At 52.3% G+C, this 14158-nt stretch overlaps 1 protein-coding gene across 5 annotated transcripts in view; it reads right to left on the reverse strand.

The window, feature by feature from the left end:
- Nucleotides 1–14158, reverse strand: part of SCUBE3 (signal peptide, CUB domain and EGF like domain containing 3) — a 106271-nt gene that overhangs the window by 46936 nt on the left and 45177 nt on the right. For 3 of the 5 annotated variants that reach the window (XM_054024723.1, XM_054024725.1, XM_054024721.1), the window contains exons 5-6: nt 6183–6308; nt 3433–3549 (exon numbers count right to left, since the gene is read on the reverse strand). In XM_054024723.1, coding sequence (XP_053880698.1) covers nt 3433–3549; nt 6183–6308 — 243 coding nt within the window. The remainder of the gene's footprint in view (nt 1–3432; nt 3550–6182; nt 6309–14158) is intronic. The other 2 variants (XM_054024724.1, XM_054024722.1) reach the window with 1 other exon arrangement.

The following is a 14158-nucleotide window of genomic DNA, read 5'->3' on the forward strand; positions in this document are numbered from 1 at the left end:
ATTTCATGCATGGAGGTGAGTTAATGGGAAGATAAACTACGTGTACTGAATCGCACAGGAAAATGTTTTCTAAGGGGCCGGGAAAACATGAAAGGAGATTCTTTGGCCAAGGTTTTCGGAAGTGACTAGTGATCTTGGGGCTCAACTTGATGAGATACCTTAAATGTCTGAGCACTGAGACCCTCTAAAAATCAGGCCCCACGAGCTGTGTTTCCTAAATCCCAAGACACTGCTGAAAATCTTGACCCTCATCAGAACATTATCCTGAAACCCTGTACAGGCCTCAAATAAGGACCTCAAAACACTAGCTAGACATTAAAGCATTAGGCTCTGGTGCCCTGGAAGGTAGGTATTATCCCTGTTTTACTGGTGGGTAAACAGAAGCACGTACAGAAGAAGAAATGACTTGCCTAAGGTTACAGAGTGAGTCAGTGGCAGAGCTAGGAGTGGAACCCAGGTGTCCAGAGCACCCAGTTCTCAACTCTAACCACTAGACTACCCAGGCACAGAAGGAATGGTTAGGCCAGAGGATGGAAGGAGCCCTGCCCGACTTGTGCACAGAGAATGCAAGGGAATATTTGGAAAAATCAAACATATTTACAAAGATATTGAAGTACCTAAAGATGCAAATAGGGGCCGAGTGGGAATTACAAAGCTCTAAGCAGGTTAGGCGACTAAATGCAATTGAAGTCAATAGCCGTTACGCACCTAATTCTGCTAGGCAATCCGCATCTTTAGGCACCTAAACATCTTGAAAAATCTGGCCCCTCGTCTTTTTCCCTGTTAAGACCATAGAAAAAACCTGCCGTCTGTAGAAGAAAGATTCTCTCAAGGGAATCTGCAACCCAATTTACTATACCGCTGGATTTTTTTTTTTTTTTTTTGTAGAAAACTGAGGTGTTGACATGAGAGTGGGCGAAACGTAAATATGGTACTGAACTTCAAAGAAAGGAGGCCGGTCCTGGCCATGACTGCCGTTAGTTTAGTTTTTATTCATATTCAATTAATAAGGGAGGGTAGGGAAAAAATCACTAAACTTCTGGAAGATAATGAAAACGTGAGCAATGGTTTATAAAGACTAGATCTGGTCACTCAATTGCACTTTTTTTTTTTGTTAGAGTAACACAACTGTGATTGGAAAATGGACAGTAGGAGGATCGAAAAGAGGCTGAAAGGCCATGGAAAAAGGGTAATAAAAAGCATCAAAGCAAGGGGAGGTACTACAGAGACTAACGTTATTAATTATTATTTATCATTTGTACTGTGGTAGCACCTAAGAGCCCCAGTCCTGGGCCAGGAGCCCATAATGCTAGGCACTGTACAAACACAGAATGAAAAGACACTCCCTGTCTCAGAGAGCTTAGGTCTGGTCTAGTTGAATCTCTTCGTTAATGACGCAGAACCAAGGATTAAGCTGCCCATTCATTACATTTACAGATAAATCTATATTGGAGGAGCTGAAAACACCAGGGAGGACAGAGAAATACCAAGGGAGCCAGAGTGACTGGAAACGTGATCAGAAAACAACCTGAACACAATGAGATTCAACTCAGAGGAAATGCAAGCACTAATACACCCAGGGGCACTAACTTCCCAAGCAGAGCTATACAATGGGAAGGAGAGACTGGAGAAGCAGCAGGGGGCCGGGAGACATCTAGGGGTGATGGTGGACAATAATTCAGACAGGCATTTGCAGTGCAACATTGCCCCCCAAAAAGCCGGAAGCAGCTTGGGGCTGCCTAAGTAGAAGCATCACATCCCGGAGCAGGGATGCACTAGTTCCTCTCCATGGGGTCGATCCTGTTCCCGCTGAAGTTAATGGGAGCTTTGCCATTGATTTCAACAGGTGTGAGAACAGGATCCAGATGGCTCTGGTGCAAGAACACCAGGGAGTAAATCCCCTGGTACCAGAAAGATATTGACAAACTGCAGGGTGTTCACAGGAGAGGAACACAGATGTTCGGGGGGGTAAGAGGGAGAGATGAATAGAAGTAAATACACAGAGATTGGCTCACTGAAGTCTAAGGGGGAACAGGATAACAGGACACACATCTGTAAACACCAAGGAAGGAGTGAGATTATTTAGGGGGGCGAAAGGGGGTAGAATTAGGCGTAATGTGATGAAATTAAGGAAGGGAAAACTTGGGGTCTGAATGTCAGGAAAGTTTTCTTGGCAGAGAGATCTCTGAGGGTGGGGAATTATCTCCCAGGAGGCAGGGGTGGGAGCCCGGTTCCTTGGGAGGTGTAAAGTTAGACTGGACAGATCACGTGTGTGAAACAGGGGGACAGTCACAGGCCAAGGAGAGGGACGAGATGGGCTGTCCTGGTGCTAGCTTGTAGAACGAAGCTGCCTCATGTTCAGGGCATTTTCTGTGCCTGCACAGCAGGGGCTTTAAGAGCTAAATCTCTCAGTTGCTTTTAATTCCTTTTTTATTTTGCAGTAAGAGCTAACATGGTTACAGCAATTTGTGGACTTAATCACTTCCCAAATGTAACATTTTTTTAAATCAAATCAGCTGTTAAGCTGTGCAAGCATCTGAAACTAGTAAAACTTCTATCTCTGTTTGATGTTTTACAATTTGAAAACACAGAGAAAAAAAAGCTGATTTTGGGGGCTGTTGGGTTTTGTTTTTTCATTTTTGCAAGACAATTGTTGGTGGGCTGAGACCTCACGGTGCCAAGTTCCTGCTGGGAACAGACTCACATCCAAATCTTAACTCCCCCCTCATCCTTCCCCAAAGTCTAGAGGATAACAACACAAGGGAAGATAACAGCTAGCCCAGAACAAAGCTTCAGATTCCTCATTCGAGGCATTCTAATTCTTTTCCTAGAGAACTTTCCCATGTGTCTGCTCAAAAGTGTGCGAGTGTGAGAACAGGACTGGGCGTGCATGTGCAACTATCCACGTGACCATGTGCACAAGAGCACGTGAGTGAATGTACATGTACCCCATACAGCTGTCTGCAATTACAATACATGCTGTCATGTAATATATATAGATCTATGTATTAATGAAGCCTGTATAAAAGACTCCCCCACCCTTGCTAGATTACTTAGAAACATCCTCAAACATACTGAGTCCAATTCTAGTCCAGCTCTATTAAACAACCAATTATTGTTGGTCCATTTGAACTAAAGGAGACTCTCCAATTACCGGACAATGTCTTCGAAGCCTGAAGAGCGGGACCCGGAGCCAACTGTTTGGCTGTACAGAGACAGATCAGAGAATAAACCTTTCATAGCAGTGTTGACCCTCTCTATACAGCTCTGGATCCCAGGCTGGTGAGGGAGCATTCAGTAAACTTCACTGGAGTCTGGAGCAGCAACCTTGTAAGCAAGTAGTCTTAGTGCAAGAGCGCTGAGACCCACAGCCCAGCCAGAGCGCGCACACAGACACACACAGGTGTGATCTAAGCTACAGCTCTCACCTACCTATGCACGTTTTCCCATCAGTGTGCAGCACAAACTTCACATGGCAGCCACACTTGGGCCCTTGGTCTGTATCGTCACACGTGTGTTGGCATCCTCCATTTCCATAGTTGCAGGTCACTGCGGGGGGCAAAGAACCCACAGTCAAGAAGTCGGCAACAGCCTAGAGCAGGTTCCAAACATCATCATCTTACGCTCTTGATCTGGAATGCACATGAGCAGGGGAATGCAGGCTGTCTGGAGATTGGAATTGCCACACCAAACAGTCCCTTTATGCCAGCATCCCATCTCCTGCCACACTAAACAATCCATTTAGTCAGACATGCTGAGCAGGGCACTGGTCCATCTGACCCAGTACCTGATGTTCAAGCCATTTAGATCGTCTCTAGGGATGTGAGAGAGACCTTCTATCCCTACGGCCCTTTCTGTCTCTGGCCTTTCTTCCCAACCTTGGCAGTTTTTGTCATGGGGACATATCTCCCCAGCTCGATTCACACTGGCCAATGCACCATCCCATGGTAGCGACTTTCAGTTAATACCCAGCTGGGCCACGTTTAAACTGGTGTCCAAGAGGTGGAAGGCTGAGAGCCGTGTGAGAAAGCCAGCCGAGGTGAGGTGAGAGGAACGAGTGGCTCTAGAGTGAGTCAGATCTAGATCCTGTCACCCTAGGTTGTGAGTTCAAATCCAGCCTAGGGTCAAGATTTTCAGAAGTGACAAGTGATTCTGGGTGCTCGACTTCAGACACTTTAAAGGGGCTTGAATGTCAAAAAGTGCTGAACACCCGCCCATGAAAATCAGGGCCCCTTAAGGTGCCCCAAGTTGGGCCCTCAAAATTGCTAGTTAGTTTTGAAAATCTTGGCCCTGATTGGTAGTGACTGAAAGTTGTTGCCATTTCATCGCTACTTGGAGGACAATACCTTACACAATTCAAAGGGGAAGTAGGGAGCTGGCATCATGGCCTAGTGGTGGGCTTCCTGCCTATGGTGCTGGAGGTCCCAAGTGCAAATCCCAAGGAAACCCAAGTAGCAGAAATGAAAATAATAATTATTAGCTTGGAGCAGGTGGGATTCTCTGGCCTGTGTTATGCAAGAGGTCAGACTAGATGATCACAATGGTCCCATTTGGCCTTCAACTCTATAGGAACAGGAACTGATAGGACAGTCCCAAATACACAGAACAACAGGCTTTAGCTCCAAGACTGCTCTGGGAGACCTTGGCTGGTTTAAACTTAAAATTTATGAAAGGATTTAAAATCCAGGGTTTGCAGAAATTTTTAAGCTGAGACGTAATTCTACCTAGTAGATTTAGCTGCCCAATTCCCAATCCCCTATACAGCTGGGAAAGTCTCAGCCACAATGGTTAAAAAGAAATCCTCATCAGCCATTTCTAAGTCTCTGACTTTCCTTGCAGAAATCTTAGCCGAATGACACTACCATGGGGTTTCTTGCTTCTTTCTCATAGGCATCTACTACTTGCCAATGCCAGACAGCAGGCTAGAAGGACCACTGATCTGGTCCAGCATGGTAATGTTTATTCAGTAATAAAAAAATTTGTTATTGGAGATGTGTGGGATTTTCAAAAACTCTTATGTCACTTAGGTGCTTTGAAAATCCAACCCGATGTTCTTCAGCAGGCAGTTACTCGCTGCTGAGAACAAATAAAATAACAATCAAATAAATAAAATATTAAAAAAAAAAATTAAAATCTTGGCAGCAGCAGTGAATTCCTGGCCTGAGATCAGAGGGGCTGACAACAGCGAGTCCCCAGGCAGATGATTCTTGTGGTTCTCTGGTGCCAGTCACTAGGGTGAGATAATCTTCTACTTTAAGACTAAAGCTCACAGCAGGCTCAGCCCAGGAAGAGCAGTGAAGTCCATGCAGCGTTATACCAGAGGTGACTCTGACCCGTTGTCTCTGCAAAAGAATGAGCTCTGAAGCTCTGCGAAGAGGGAGCCACGGGATTTAGTAAAGATCTCACTGGGGGATGTTGAGCCATCGGGACCCTATTTTAATTATTTTTGTATTATCTGGGGTCGCCTCAGCCTGTGCAGACAGCGGCCCGTGCCCACGGACACAACGGCATAGGCAAACCACTGGAAAGCTGGGCAGGCAGATAGGCGTCTGCAACAGGTGCTGCAAGAGCAGTGAAGGAGGCTGGCTGGAAACACGGCCCTTAAACCTCAGGGAATCAACCCATTTGGAACCTGGGTGTTATTGAGTTTTTATTAGGAATCAGGATTCCTGGGTTTTATTTCTAGACAGTGGGAGGAAAGTGCAGAGAAGTGCAAGGTGATGTGGTCTAAATGGTAAGCGCCGGGGGGCGAGGAATGGGCGTCAGGGCTCCTGGGTTCTTTACCTGGATCTGTGAGGTCTAGAGCTTAACGCAGGGTGACTGGGAGTCTAGGATTTGGGGTTTTGTCCCCGGACTTGGAAGAGCAGTGTGGTCTAGCACTCAGAGAAGGAGGAGATGGAGTCAGGACTCCTGAGTCTAGTGCTTATTGCGGGAAGTTTGGCCACTAGGGGTCTTAGGTTCATTTCCTTAGGTAGGTGGAGAGAGCGGCCTAGAGCAGGGGGTGGGAGTCTGGAGAGCCACGAATTAGCTTTACAAAGGAATGGTGGTTGCCATGGAGCTGCCTCAAGGCCCAAAGCCCCCTGAGAAAGGTGGGTCTCATGACACGAGGCTGGGCTGGTATCCCCCAGGCTGAAGCCATAAGCAAAGGTGGGGAGAGGAGCAGCCAGGTACCGGGCTCTTACATTTGCAGTCCCGCTGGTTCTTGGTGAGCTCAAAGCCCGGACGGCACTCGCAGGCGATGCCCCCCTTGGGGGTCTCCCGGCAGATGTGGGCACAGCCGTGGTTCTTGTTCATGCAGTTCATTCCTTCTAAAAGAGAGAAGAAAACACATAAAAGCGCCACCGCTCCCCTGCAGGGCTCGGGCCATAGGGCCAGGGAGGGTCTGGGATGAAGGGTGAGTTTCTCTCATGCTGGCTGGGATTGAATACAAGATGGTCACTATCTCAGAGGGGCCGGATTACTTGGGCACAGCCTAGAGCCAAGCCCAGCCTGCACTGAAACCTCTGCCTGGCGGAAGCATCCCACAGCCCTGCCTAGCGCTCTCTGAGGACAGTTGTCCACATTGCCAACACACACAAGCCCCCCTAAAATCCTCTCCTTGCCCCACATGCACCCCACCGCCACCCCAAAATGCCTTCGACTCCCTTCAAACCCCTCTTGCCAGCCTGGGACAGATCCAGCCAGGACATGCCTTCCCCACGTTTGAAACCCAGCCCCACCTTCCCACTCCCACACATGCCATCCATTGCCACCCATCCTTGGCATGCCCATTTCCCATCTCCATCCACCACAGCACCATCACTTCTTCCTCCTGCCCCACTGCCCACTCTCCCTCCGCCCTCAGTACCCATTCCCCCTTTGCCCACCCTCAACCTCCTCCCCATGCTCAGCCCCCACCGTACATCCCCACTGCCCCCCATCCATAGCCCCCCTCCAATTATCCTCCCCTGATTTGGCCTGTGCCTCTGCTCTGCTCCCCGGTGGCTTCCGCAGCAAGGAGCCATGCCAAGGTGCCCAGGGCTGTTTCCCTGGGAGGGGCTGGACAGCTCTAGGAGGCTGGGCTGTCAACATGACAGAGGCAGCATTAGCTGCTGACGTTGCTGTCTGGGCTATCCAGGCTGCAAACTAAACAGGGCGCTGCTGACTCACGACCCTGGATTGTTTTGACTTTTGCTCTGGTGCATGGAGGCCAAATCCAGAGCTCCGTCCCGAGCCTGACAGCATCCATCACCCTGTATTGGCCATTTGCCATCAACAGGAGCTGGAGCCAGGCTTCCCCCTGGACACACAGCGCTGGGAGGGCTGGGCGGGCCTGTCACATTGTATGGGGCAGCTGTTGGGGTTACTATGGGGCCTTGATGTTGGCTCCAGCCCAGCTCCAGCTGCCCCAGGGAGTGGGAGGAGTTGCAGGCACCTGGGGTCACAGTGCTGCCCCAACAGCCTGGCCTCAACCTGACAACAGCAGCCAGCCCCAGGGCAGCATTCGGCCCTGGTGGAGGTTATGTGGGATGGCAGCACTTCCCAGCCAGGCTAGGGGTGAGGCGTGCATGGCACCCTGTCTGCCCACAGTCCTTCCCCACAACCTACAGAGCACTCCGTCCCCATCATGGCGCGTCTTCTGGCACGGAACACCATGGGGGAACGGCTCCCTGCAGGCCAAGCCACGAAGCACCCTCTGCAGGCCCACGGTTCAGATTTCTGCTGCCGGCAGCAGCGTGGGTCCCTTCCGCTCTTCACTGTCGCTGTTCTTCTTGACAGGCCGCTGCAGGTGGGAGAGGGCTCGACTCTGCACCTGCAGAGCCGTCCCCGCCAGACAGCGGCACGCGACAGCCTCTTCTACACAGGCTGCCACCGCTGACCCATGGCCCTGGTGCGCTGGTGCATGGCCTGGCCTGCCTTCCCCTCGCGGTGCCTTGGCTCCTGGAAAGGGCTGCACAAGATCAGCCTTGAGCCGCACATGAGACTCCAAAGGCACAAAGGGTCATTCTGTAATGACCAGGCACAAACCCCGCCTGGAGACTGCCAGCGAAGTCTTAGGAAGGCTGCAACTTGGGGGAAGCAGCCCCGCTTATTCCGCAGCTCACGGAGGAAGGCTGCTGTCAAATCACACGCGCTGGCGCCAGGACTTCTGGGTTCTATTCCCAGCCCTGCCAATGGCTCATTGAATTGGCTACAGGGAGTCATTTCGCTTTGCTATGCCTCAGTTTCCCCATTTGTAAAACAGCGGAGAGGGACGCTGGCCCCCGTCCCCTTTGTAAAGCGACGGGTGTGAATTAGCCCAAAGCAAGATTCTTACTGGCCATGACAGGGACACACACTAGGAGGGGAAAGCAACATCCGGAGGAACATTTTACCCCAACACACCCTATATCTGGCCAGAGAGCCAGTGCATTGGCCTCTCCCAGTGCTGAAAGCCCAGAGCAACCAACCAGGTCTAATCAACCTCCCAGTCCCACTCCCCCAGGTGGTTCCAACCTCCAGCTCAGCTCATCCCATCCCACCCCCACTCAGGGTGGGGTTGACCAAGACGCAGCCCCAATCCCATCAAGGCTGGGCCCCTGAGGAGAGCAGAGATCCAGCCAGTTCAGACCCATGACGGAGCATCTCAGACTCAACTAGGCCTGGCCCAATGTGATCAACATGTGTTGGACTGCTGTGTCTTTGATACACATCGCAGACCTCGCTGACGCTGATGGGGCTGCCACGCACCTTTCATTCCAGCTCAAAGGAAGAAGCAACTAAGCTCCTTTATGGAGGGAGGTAACAAATATTAGAAGCCATTGCCCAAGGCGCTGGGCTGCACTGACTTGGAGAACATAAGAGGGGGTTCCCTGGGGACCAGTTACAGATGCAGGAGGTGAGGGCATTGATTGGTTGCAGCTGTGTGTGGGTGTGCAAGGCAGAAAGCCCGAGAAGCAGTCATGAGCATGGCCCTGAGAGGGAGCAGACACAGAACTCCTTGGGGCACAGGACTGGCCGGTGAGGCAGGCTTGAGAATTGCGAGCAAGGAAATGCTGGTCTGTGCTGGGTTCAGGGAACCAGGACTTTGCATGCCTTCTCAGTAAAGCAATAGGATTGCACCAAACAAATACCGACTCAGATGATCCATTTCTCCTCCTACTGGAAACAACCTGCCAAGGGCCTTGAATATTGGCTAAGCGCTCAGGCCAAGGGATAACAGAACAGTAACTCGTCATCTCAGGGTGGGCCATACGGGGCCTGGGCCTACCAGGGCAGACACGCTAGTGTTGCGGGAATGCCCTGCAGGGGCTGCCTGCAAGGGAAGCTTCCCAGAGCCATGCCCCATGCGCAAGCGAGGAGATTGGAACAGGGCGGGTATGGTTGTGATTAGAGGCTTACACACACACACACACAATCAGAGCATTGTTTATGCTGGGTAATAAAGCGCCCAGAGAGAGGGGAAAGGAGCTGGGGACCAGGCAGCGGCAGCTCGCATTCCCATTTCAATGAGTGCCCCAGGAGATTCCTAAGGCAGCAGCGTGGTGCGAGCGGCAAGGTAACTTCTGTCTGTGCCCATAAGCTGCATGAAGTGTTGACAACCGAAGCAGGATTTACATCCTGGCTGCCCTGAGGAGCAGCAAGGGAAAGGGCAGAGGGGGGAGGGTTTGGGGAGCTGCTGGGCTTATGGCTCGTTATTTTAGCCATGCGCCCCCCCTCCTCTGCCCCCACACACGCTTCCCTCGGGACGGTCTCCTTTTCCTCTCTGCCCGCACTGCCTGTCCCCTGACTCGGTCCTGGCCCCGAGGCCGAGGAGCTGCTGACGGCTAGAGCCAGACGGGAGACAAGGAAAGGTCACCTGTAACCTCAGACGCAAAAAGCTGGGTCCAGCGGGTGCTGAATGGAGCATTGACAGGAGTTTATATAACATTTAACAAAACCCACAGCCAGCCGGGGGGAGTGCAGGGACCTGGGGTGGGTACACACACAGCCAGTTCCAGGAAGAGATTCCATGCTGAGCGCTCAGACCCCACCAGTCTACCCGCCGTGATGTGGCCAGTTCAAGGGGCGGGCTCTGGCTCCCTCTGGGGAACGCAGAGTTGCAAACCCAGGGCCTTCTTGGGGTGCTTCATGGTGGGGAAAGGGGAACTAACTGTGTGAACATTTCGTGGGCGCCGCAGGGCAGGTGACTGGCTCGGCTTAGAGGTGTCAGCAACGGCAGCCTTTCCGAAGGGAACTCACTGGAAAATGAGCCAGCAGCTAGGAAAATGGGGGATCCCAAGGGGAAGGGTGTTGGGAGAAGGCACCTCAGGGGGTTGGAGTACCTTGAATAGGGTCAGTGAGATGTCCCACATGCTAAGAGGCACTCTGCTGAAAAAACACAGAGGGGAGGTGGGGTAGAGGCAGGCCTCGGGGTTCTGTTCTCAGCCTGAGGAGGGGAGTGATGTCCAGTGGTTAGAGCAGGGGGAGCTGGGAGTCAGGACTCCAGGGTTCTAGTCCTGGTTTGAGGACTGGAGTGATGCCTAGTGATCAGAGCAGGGAGGGGACTGGGATTCAGGGCTCCTGGGCTATATTCCTACTTCCCAGCCCTCTGGGTGCCTCCGTTAAACCCATTTTTCAAACGAGGACAGCCCGGTGCTTCTCTGCCCCACATGGAAGCGCCGAGGCTGTGACGTACTTGGCAGCACACAATATTAAGCAGCTGCCCATTAAGAGCAGGGCTGCAGGAGGCTGTGCCCTTTATGAAATGCCTCAGCATTCCTCTTCGACCTCCAGGGCTTTGCTAGCATAGAGGGATGTGTCCTGGCCTTTCCGAAGCCAACTCTGACCGTCCCTCCTCAAAGGGAAAGGCCAAAGTCCCCTGCCACAGTGCCTGCTCCCATCCTGCGTCTCTCGCCTTTTACTGCTACATTTTAATTGTTTCTCTTTAGAAACTTGGGCTCCACAGTTTCCTTTCCAGGTCGCATAAACCCAGCACCCAGAGGCAAACATGGCTCCATGCACAACATAGGGTCACTCCAGGGAGCCAGGGTAGGTCTATAACATGGTCAGAGGCCCGTCTTCTTGCCCTGAGCCCATGCCTTTCCCAGAGGGAGGCACTCGGAGGCTGGGTGCAATGCACTGGAGCAGGGCAACGGGAGGGGCGGGGCGATTCTTTCCCAGGTAGATCAGCACCGGCATCAAGGTGGCTACATGAAGAGGTGAATATGCGGGGGCAGACCCGAAGGAGCATTCTGCCCAGCATGCATGGACAAGCTGCAGTGTGGATGGAGCGACTGCCCCCCCACGGGTCTGGCTGTACAGCAGCGGGGACGGTTCACATCCGCCATCACGCCCCTGCCTCTCCACTGTCACAGAACAAGCAGGGAAGCCCCTGGGATTTCCCCATTACAAATCCATAGCTGACAAGGGTTTGTGTGGTCACTTCCATATTAGTGCCAATGTCCATGGGGCCTAGACTCCAGTCGCTCCACACCCCAGCTGTGTCCCAGATCACCAAGGACTGCATGGGAGGAACACAGCACCGGGCAGTGTTCTGGCAGTGGCTGGAGATAGGTGCACGGGTGAGGCTGGCAGAAGTGTACCCACAGTGTATTAATGACAATGAACCAAGGGCTCCAGGGCTCACCGTGCCGTACTCTTCCACTCTAAGGGACTTCCTCCTCCAAGCCTAGCTGGGGTTGCAGGTGGGTCCTGAGTGAGTGGCTGGGGGACATGGGAACTGATACTGTTTTTTGGAGGGATGGGCTGCCTGTTGCCAGCCTTAGGGGAGGCAGGTTCTGCAGTGCCAGGGCTCTGGCTGCAGTACAGTCGGTTGGGATTTTTTAACCCTGCGCTCTCGTCTCACTTCTTTGGATCCCCCTGAGGCTGCACCGGCAGTCCATGCAGAAGGGGTTAAAGCGGCTAGGCCTGGACCCTGTCTGCCTTACACATGCTGTCCTCGCATCACCTACATGGCAAATCCAGCGCAGCTCTGCTCTAGATAATGGTGATCATCTCTAATTGCCGTGACAGGTAAGCTGTCCGTAATTATAACCATCCTGTGATCAAACCACACCAGTCCTGGCCTCCGCGCTGGCTCTGAAAACCGCCACTGTGCTCAGAACCGAGCTCCTTTTCAGTGGCCCTAATTCTGTCCCTGGAGTGAGATTCCTCTCTTCGGTCTTACTGCTCAATCTCTCCTTTAATACCAAGTACCAGGCCTGCCTGGCCAGCCCTGGCCCTCTGAGATCTGCTCTGCACACGCAGTACTTCTGAGCTGTTTGTTGGTGGGAAAAGCAGCCACAGCCCTTTGCCTCTCATCCAAACGGTGGCTTGTCTTGCTTTTTATTGCTTCAATTTACTACCAGCCATAGTTTATGCAACCTGCAGCCACACCACCTTGGGTTCTGATCCTGGCAGCTCTCACCAGCTAAGCTGGGTTAATACATAGTTGGGAGACCTCCAAAAATAACCCCAGGGCTGCCGAGAGGGCCCGTTGCTGACTGTCTCCTCCAAGTCAGTACTGATGCAATGCCCAAGGATGGTGCAGCTTCAGGACATGTGCCGTCCTTAAATATGCCCTAGGATTTCATGTAAGAGCAGGAGAATTTTTGTTCTGGCATGCTGGCCCAGCTCCAGGTTAGGAGAGCTGCAGCTGGCAACTTCACCTGAGCGTAGGATTCTTCTCCACTCGCTCCCCTAAAGCGTCATGCTGAGCTGTTAGACAGCGGCTGCCTTCCATCCCGGGGATGCCTGCGCGTCCAGGGGGGGAGGCAGCAATTCCCCTGCATCTGGCCTGTAAAATGCTTGGCACTATAGAGAATGTAAGTTACTATATACACACTACTGTGGAGAGTTATTAACAGAAGACTCCGGCAGCCACGGTAGAAGTCAGGACAGGTAACTGGAATCTCCTTTGGTAACAGGTGCCTCCCGGGAATCACACTGCACGTTCACACTAGAAGAACAAGTGTGAACTGCCCTGCTTCACGTCCCGATCCGTCACCTTTGTCCCATCAATGCCTTGGGTCTCACAGCAGGCACCACGTTCTTGAACAGCATAATCTCACCCCGCTGCGCAAGAGTCTCCCACGCAGAGATTCTCCCAGAGACTCTCTCTGCTCAAGTCTCTCCCAGCTGAGCCCCACTTGGCTTGTGCCTTCCCCACTTGCACCCCTCCTTCATGCCATGCTGGAACCAGGCCCCTTGTTCACAGCTGTGCAAGACATGGGGAACGCAGGGAAGGCACCATCACGTCAGCACTCAGCCATCTGTCCGCCAGCTCACAGCCATGCCCCTCCCCTGGCATCCTGCGTGCCATGCTGAAATGCAGCAGGCCCAGCTCTGCCCTTGCGTACACCAGCAAGGCCCTGTGCAGGCTGTCAATTTACTGACCTCTATCCCTTCTTTGAAGCTCACACCTCACCATCCTTTTCCCTCCCCTAAGCACGTTCCGCTCTCAGCGAAGGACCCCCCCACCTCTAGAACTCACTCGCTGCAGAAGATGCATTTATTGTGTCTTGGTTCTGGTTCTCCTAAATCTGCAGGCACACCCCGGCCACAGCCACAGTTTCAAGGCTTCCCTTGCTACCAGCCTCCAGGTGCGAGGCAATAACAACTCATAAAAAGAGGACAATTAAACCTCATGCTGCAGGGACACTGGTTGATCACCCATAGAAGGTCAGGACGGTCTCTTCCTGTGCCTCCCCACCATCTGCATTGTCCAACTGGCCAGGTACATTATGGGCTTTTCCTGTCTGTTCACTGAATCGCCTGGTATTGCCCATACTTGGAGGCAGGAGAGCGGACTTAATGGCCAGTTCTGATCCTGTATTGCACAGACCGCCTTCCCGGGTTTCTTAATCATTCCTTCCGCACCTCCGTCGCCAGAGTGGGATTAGGGTTCTGAGGAGTGCAACTTTGCCAGGAAGGCAGGATTCCTTCTGGATCAGCCACAGAAACCTCACACCTGCCTGTTCCTGCACTTCTTACTTGCCTCCTGCTTCCTGCCAGCCGAGTAATCCTCCCCTCTTTTAGCCAATGTTTCCTGCTCCTTAAACCATTTATCTATGGACACGCAACTCCGGCTGATAATAAAGGTAAACCCAACTGCTGAAAGAGGCAGATGGGGGAAGGAAGGGGGAAGGGCAGCTTTAATGATGATTTAACTCAGACTGTGAGCTGTTGCTGGGTATTTCCCACCCATTCAAAAGAAGCT

This window comes from Malaclemys terrapin, chromosome 4 (genome assembly GCF_027887155.1).
Source record: "Malaclemys terrapin pileata isolate rMalTer1 chromosome 4, rMalTer1.hap1, whole genome shotgun sequence".
In the NCBI taxonomy this organism is placed as follows: domain Eukaryota; kingdom Metazoa; phylum Chordata; order Testudines; family Emydidae; genus Malaclemys; species Malaclemys terrapin.